The following is a 7240-nucleotide window of genomic DNA, read 5'->3' as shown; positions in this document are numbered from 1 at the left end:
ACACACACACACTCACACACACACACACACACTCTCTCTCTCTCAATTCAATTCAAATAGCTTTATTGGCATGACAAAAATAAATGTTGTATTGCCAAAGCATTAAGACAACAAAGAGAATGATTTAACATCTGAACATTTACATTAGAACATCTTAACATTTTATATATGAATTGGCTTTTTATGAATGTCCCTTGATTTGCTGTTTTCCCCTTTAATGAGAAGATTGATCTGGCTGTGATCAGACAGGGGCGACTGGGCTTTGACGGTAAATGCACTGAAATGGGAAGGGCTTATATTTGATATGGCATAATCTACAACACTGTTCCCCAGATCTGAGCTATAGGTGAATTGTCCGCAGGAATCTCCTTTGATTCTACCATTGAGCATATAAAGACCTAAAGTTTGACAAAGGTGGGCTAGCTCTCTCCCGTGCCTATTGACTCCAGTATCCTGGTTATTTCTTCTAGGTAGGGTACTGAAGAGACCTTGGGGTATATGTGTGAACAGATGTTTATCTCCTGAATTATCAATATAGTCTAATTCTGAGCCAGTTCGAGCATTTAAATCTCCACATAGTAAAATTTTCCCCAGAGTTTGATATTGATGAGTTTCTTCCTGTAAAGTGTGGAATACTTCATCGTCGTAGTATGGGGAATCTGATGGAGGAATGTCCATCAGAAATGTCCATCAAAGTGTCGTTTCCTCGAGTTTCTTCTTCATGAGTGATCTGGAGTCGTATGAATGCCAATTTGTAACTTCTCCATTAAAGGGATCGTTCACCCAGAAATCATCATTCTGTCATAATTTACTCTTCCTCATGTTCATCTATAGTGTTACAGGTTTTTGAAGAGTGTGCATGTAAATATAATATAATGAATCATCAATCATGTGACCAGGAACACTTGACATATATAGGGCCCTATGAATCAGTTTATGTATTTATCTATCTATGCATCTATCTATCTATCTGTCTGTCTTTATCATATTTACAGAAGAGTTTTTGTTCATTCTAACCTATAAAATGATCATTTGGAGACACAGGGTTCATGCATGTCAATCACTATCCAGCGACACATTTCTCTGGGTCTTTCTGGTGTGTGCAGTTGGAGGCCGGTGTTCCTCTGCCCAGCCCCGTGGACCTGATGGGCAAAATCCTCATCAAGAACAAGAAGAGTTCCCACAAAGCTGACGGCAGCGCTAAGAAGAAGCTCTTCGAGCAAACGTCCAACCCCTGCAGCGACACGTCCAGCATGTGTGAGCCCTCGTCTCCCAGCACAGGTGCACACACAAAAACACCTCATTCTGCAGTCATCAGAGAGTCAGCTGAGCCACACTGTGAGCATTTAAGGGTTTTTTTTTTTTGAAGCACTAATGCTTTTGAGTGCGGTGCATCCTCAGGATGCTGATCCTTCAGATTCATGTTTAGAGATCATTCTTTTCATCAGCTAATAAAACTGCTGGTGTGTAAACTCAAGTCAAGTTTACAGATTCTCCTGTCCTGCTGCTGGTCTCTCGCTGCCCCCTGCTGACCAATAGTTATCATGGACTTGGTGTTTTGCCTTGTCTCTGTGGGTCAGGTCAGACACTAACCAGTCTTGAATAATAACCCGTACATGTGTTTTGTAACAGGGTCGACACATCAGGAGATTCACATCAGCATTCATGCAGACGGGAACGAGGCAGGCGAAAGAAGATTGCAGAGAATGAAGTCGATTGATAAAACGGCAGGGTCGCTGTCACGCAACGCAAGTCTGGCCGATGATAAAGGTTAGTGTTTGAACGTGAAGCGTGTAAAAAGAGCCGTGCACCTCAGACTGGTTAGTGATGTCAGTCCGTGTCGTGTGTTGATCAGCAGAAGCGGACGCAGAGAGTGATGCGGAGGAAGATAACGATGAAAGTAAGAAGTCCATGGATGAGGTAAGTGATGTTTACGGGCTGTGTGTCATCGGAGTGCTCTAGAGTGTTTCTAGGTAATGTTTTCATGGGTTTTTCTTCCTGCAGGAGGCGCATGAGTTATGATTGTTTACAACTGTTTATTCCAACGATTGGGACCTGAGATACAAAACTATTTGTAGTTATCAATTTACTCTCCCTAATGTTTTTCAAACCTGAATTACTTTTTTCTGTGGAACAACAAACCGAAACGCTGTTTCACAGAAGAAATTAAGTCATGAAGGTTTGGTTTTCTGAGAATTATACACATATTTGTCAAGTGATGTGTGCGTCAAGTCAGGTCACCCTTATTTATAATGCTTAATGCACCAGACGTGAGTGTGTGTGTGTGTGTGAGAGAGTGTGTGTGTGAGAGAGTGTGTGTGTGTGTGTGTGTGTGTGTGTGTGAGAGAGAGTGTGTGAGAGAGTGGGTGTGTGTGTGTGAGAGAGTGTGGGTGTGTGTGTGAGAGAGTGTGGGTGTGTGTGTGTGAGTGAGTGTGGGTGTGTGTGTGTGAGTGAGTGTGTGTGTGTGTGTGTGTGAGAGAGTGTGGGTGTGTGTGTGTGAGTGAGTGTGGGTGTGTGTGTGTGAGTGAGTGTGGAGTGTGTGTGTGTGTGTGTGAGAGAGTGTGTGTGAGTGTGTGTGTGAGTGAGTGAGTGTGTGAGAGAGTGTGTGAGAGAGAGAGTGTGTGTGTGAGTGTGTGTGTGAGTGAGAGAGTGTGTGAGAGAGAGAGTGTGAGTGAGTGAGTGTGTGTGAGAGTGTGGGTGTGTAAGTGTGAGTGAGGGAGTGTGTGTACAGTGTCATCTAGAGGTCTTTCTGTGCAGCACAGCATCAGATCTCAGTAAATACTCTCCATTCACACTAGATTGCGGGGTGTAACAATACTCATGTCATAATTTGGTTCTATACGAGATTGAATTCGTGATTTGAGCATTATATCACAAGAGCAGCACTCCGGCTTTCATTGCTCAGTGTGTCGACATTTTCTGTTGGTCAGGATTGAGGACATTTTCATTTTGAATGGTTACTCCTGGAACAGTTAGCGTGTGAGTCTGGATCTGTACGCCACTGGAGTGACGCGTGTCTCTGCTGTCTGTAGGGGACGGTAAATGAAGCCTTCGCCACAGAGGAGATGTCCAACTTAGTCAACTACATTCAGCCTGTTAAATTCAACTCCTTCGAGACGTGCAAAAGTAAGTCAGTCAGTTATTGAGATGTGTTTGACGCAGCTACGCTGTAAGATCAGTAACTCTTCTCATTCGTCTGCCACAGAAATCGATCGAAGTTATGAAATGTCATCGTTTGTGGAGACCAAAGCGCTGGAGCTGCTCAAAGAATCGCCCGTGGAGTTCGTCGAGTATCTTTTGTGTTTATTGCACTTTTGCAGGTGGAACAGTCTTTCAAATGAAGTGAAATTGTGTAAAAGGTGTAAAAGCTCTTTCCATCCTCTGTCAGAGAAACTTAACTCCTTCACGCAGGTATAATAAACTGCAGCTGAGCAGAATTTATCCCAAAGGAACTCGAGTGGACTCCTCGAACTACATGCCTCAGGTCTTCTGGAACGCCGGATGTCAGCTGGTCGCTCTGAACTTCCAGACCATAGGTACCTTCAGCTCACTCCCCTGACAGGTCAAAGCCACTTTAAACTGTGTGCTTGTTTAAAGCCTGTAATATGAAGCTTTTCTTCAGATGGGAGTTGCTCATAGAAATGCCCTCTTCTCTTCTGTGCATCTCCGTCCCAGCGCACCGTCCCGATTATTGACTGGTTTGGTCATGTATTAGCACTAATGTGCTTGGTTTCCATCTGTGTGTGTGTGATTGGCAGATCTGCCCATGCAGCTGAATCTGGGCATCTTTGAGTACAACGGGAAGTGCGGCTACAGACTGAAGCCAGAGTTCATGCGACGGACGGACAAACAGTTTGACCCGTTCACTCAGAATACAGTCGACGGGATCGTAGCGCACACGCTGTCTGTGAAGGTGAGCGAATGTCTTCACTCGGGATGTAGAACGATACGTCATATCTGCAAAAGGAGACGAAGTGCAGTATGTGTATGAAGTATGGATCATGATATCATATGTAGAGGTTTAATCAGTGACAGTTTGCGGCCCATTTTTATTTTGGGTCATCGCTAGAGAAAATGAAAGTTTAACGAGATTTAATTACGTCATTAAACAATATACACACTTAAACGCTTTAATAAATGGTGCTTTTGGTTCAGTTTTACAAGGAAAGAAAAATGAGCTGTTTCACATTTGAGTAATAAAAATACATCCCATTAACCTTCTTGATTGTTTGAATCAAGCTTATTTTTCTCGATTGGTTATTTGCAACATTTCATTTCAAGCTATTTGAATATACACACTGCTGGTCATAAGTGTGGGATCAGTAAGACTTGTAATGTGTTTAAAGAAGCATCTTCTGCTCATCACGGCTGCATTTATTTGATCAGAAATACAGAAAAAACAGTAATCTTGCAAAATGTTATTACAATATAAAATAATGGTTTCTATTTTAATATCCATTAAAGTGTGATATATTTCTGTGATGCGCAGCTGTATTTTCAGCATCATTCCTCCAGTCTTCAGTGCCACATGATCTTCAGAAATCAGTATAATATGCTGCTTTATTATCAGTTGTGCTGCACAATATTGTTTTGGGAAACTGATACTTTTTTCAGGATTCTTTGATGAATAAAAAGTTAAAAAGAAGAGCATTTATTCAAAATATAAATCTTTTCTCACAATATAAATATTTGCTGTCACTTCTTAACAGTTTAACACGTCCTCGCTGAATAAAAGTTTTCATTTCTTTCAAAAAAAGAAAGAATAAAAATGTACCGACCCCAAACTTTTGAACGGTAGCGTATATTGTTAGAAAAGATTTCTGTTTTAAATAAACGCTCTTCTTTTTAACTAAAATAAGTATCACAGCTTCCAAAACAATATTGTGCAGCACAACTGTTGATAACTCTAATAATAAAGCAGCATATTATACTGATTTCTGAAGATCATGTGACACTGAAGACTGGAGGAATGATGCTGAAAATACAGCTGCACATCACAGAAATATATCACACTTTAATGGATATTAAAATAGAAACCATTATTTTATATTGTAATAACATTTTGCAAGATTACTGTTTTTTCTGTATTTCTGATCAAATAAATGCAGCCGTGATGAGCAGAAGATGCTTCTTTAAACACATTACAAGTCTCACTGATCCCAAACTTTTGACCGGTAGTGTATATTTATGCATCTATAATGCGTCTGTGCAAATTAAAAAGAGGAGATCAATGAGATTATTCTGATGACCCTTAAAATCTGAGCTGTGACTTTCCTGTTTGCAGACTTACAGCTATGGTGTGTTTTTGTTGTGAGCATCATGTCGATAATGAAACGGTTTCAGAGCAGTGTTTTCTGTGATGCGTGTCATTCAGACTGACCAGTCTTTACGAAGCTGTGGATGTGAAATCAGCTCGAGATTGATTGAGTCCTGCACAGCACAAAGTGTCAAAAACATTTGATTCAAGTCAAAATTACATTATTGGCATATTTTTCTGTATTTTTTTCTATGCAGTAGTCAGTGTACTTTACAGGTATTTGTAATAGTTGTTGGAGTCTGTATGTTTTTGAAGATCACACCACTAGAGGGCAGTTGCTGCAGTCACTAATACATATATATATATATATATGCTGTCGAGCTTGAATCAAAAGGCTCATTGAAATCAAAGACGTTTGGTTTTTGGCCAGTAAGTATCCAGATGATAGAGATGTTTCACTGCATCTCTAGCTCCTGTCAAATCCAGCAGATGAGAGTGAATATCTGGGAGCTCCTGCAGTTCATGCAGTGTTGAATAAGGTTTCTGTGTCTTTCTCAGATCATATCCGGCCAGTTTCTGTCCGATAAGAGAGTCGGTGTTTACGTGGAGGTGGAAATGTTCGGCCTGCCGGTGGACACCAAACGGAAAGCGTTTAAGACCAAAACGTCTCAAGGCAATGCCGTCAATCCGGTGTGGGATGAAGATCCAGTGGTCTTCAAAAGAGTACGTCTGCAGTGACGAGCACTGAGCCATCATCAGGCAGATTCTCCTTCAGACGCTTTGATTCTGATGAGCCGTATGTTTCAGGTGGTTCTTCCCACGCTGGCATCATTGAGGATAGCTGTGTACGAAGAGAACGGGAAGTTTATCGGCCATCGCATCATCCCAGTGTGTGCCATCCGACCCGGCAAGTATCCGCTTGATTCTCTGGGTGTGAAAGTGCACGAGGACAGATCGCGCTCATTAAAGTGTGCGTCTCTCTGCTGCAGGATATCATTACATCAGTCTGAGGAACGAGAAGAACCAGACGCTGACGCTTCCGTCCGTCTTCATCTACACTGAGGTCAAGGACTACGTCCCAGAAACCTTTGCAGGTAAATCAGAGTCGGAGATAAATCACAGCTTCGTTATGCTTCTACACTTTTCCTCAGTGTTGTACTTTAAGACTGAAAGAGCTTCAGCATGTATTCTGGTGTTTTGATGCGTGCTGTAACGTCTGTTGTGTTTGTGTCAGACGTGATTGAGGCCCTGTCCAATCCCATCCTGTACATCAGTCTGATGGAGCAGAGAGCCAATCAGCTGGCGGCTCTGACACAAGAGGAGGGAGCGCAGGAGACCGACAGAGAAGAGGTGAGTGAGTTTAACTGCTCGACTACTGCTGCCTCGTTTAGGGTCTGAGCAAACGCCACGCTCCACTGCCTCTGGATGTGATGATGCTGGTCTAAGAAAACCCTATTCAGACGGTAGTTGTTTCTCATGTGGACCTCAGCCTCAGCGATAAAACTCATGGATTCAGATGGCGCTTTATTCACAGTGGAGAAGCGAGTTCTGTGATCCTGAGTTTACAAGAAATCGATTCAAAATTTAATGTTTAAGTAATTTTTGATCACTGCCGAACACCGTATGGAAACTGTTGCACTTCGCTGTAATTTGCATGCATATTTAATACTGAAAAAAAATTGCTGTCAAAGATGAATGATCCTCTTGTGTTTATGATTAGCGGGACATCACTAGCAGCTGTTAACTCAAGACATGCGTTGACTAGTGCTAGTCCTCTGAGCATTACATTAGTGGATTATCAGAGTGACTGGTAGTTAGGGTCTGAGCACTACTTCAGTTTGCCCTTTTGATTTATCTGGTTCAAGTCTTTGTGTTCGTTTGTCAAATGGGGAACTAGTTTCTCTAGTCTGTGTGTGTGTGTGTGTGTGTGTGTGTGTGTGTGTGTGTGTGTGTGTGTGTGTGTGTTTCTGTGTGTGTGTGTGT

General features: G+C 42.0%; 1 protein-coding gene across 1 annotated transcript in view; it reads left to right on the top strand.

The window, feature by feature from the left end:
• plcb1l (phospholipase C beta 1-like) overlaps positions 1 to 7240 on the top strand; it is a 96414-nt gene that overhangs the window by 69119 nt on the left and 20055 nt on the right. Inside the window, exons 14-24 of the mRNA XM_016249387.1 lie at positions 1107 to 1338; positions 1633 to 1770; positions 1856 to 1920; positions 3033 to 3126; positions 3206 to 3290; positions 3412 to 3536; positions 3759 to 3913; positions 5816 to 5980; positions 6065 to 6164; positions 6247 to 6351; positions 6492 to 6607. Of these exons, the coding sequence (XP_016104873.1) occupies positions 1107 to 1338; positions 1633 to 1770; positions 1856 to 1920; positions 3033 to 3126; positions 3206 to 3290; positions 3412 to 3536; positions 3759 to 3913; positions 5816 to 5980; positions 6065 to 6164; positions 6247 to 6351; positions 6492 to 6607 (1380 nt within the window). The remainder of the gene's footprint in view (positions 1 to 1106; positions 1339 to 1632; positions 1771 to 1855; positions 1921 to 3032; positions 3127 to 3205; positions 3291 to 3411; positions 3537 to 3758; positions 3914 to 5815; positions 5981 to 6064; positions 6165 to 6246; positions 6352 to 6491; positions 6608 to 7240) is intronic.

Source organism: Sinocyclocheilus grahami, unplaced genomic scaffold (assembly GCF_001515645.1).
Source record: "Sinocyclocheilus grahami isolate Dianchi unplaced genomic scaffold, SAMN03320097.WGS_v1.1 scaffold924.1, whole genome shotgun sequence".
Lineage (NCBI taxonomy): Eukaryota > Metazoa > Chordata > Actinopteri > Cypriniformes > Cyprinidae > Sinocyclocheilus > Sinocyclocheilus grahami.
Note: the sequence above shows the minus strand (reverse complement) of the source record. Positions and strands in the feature narration are given on the sequence as shown.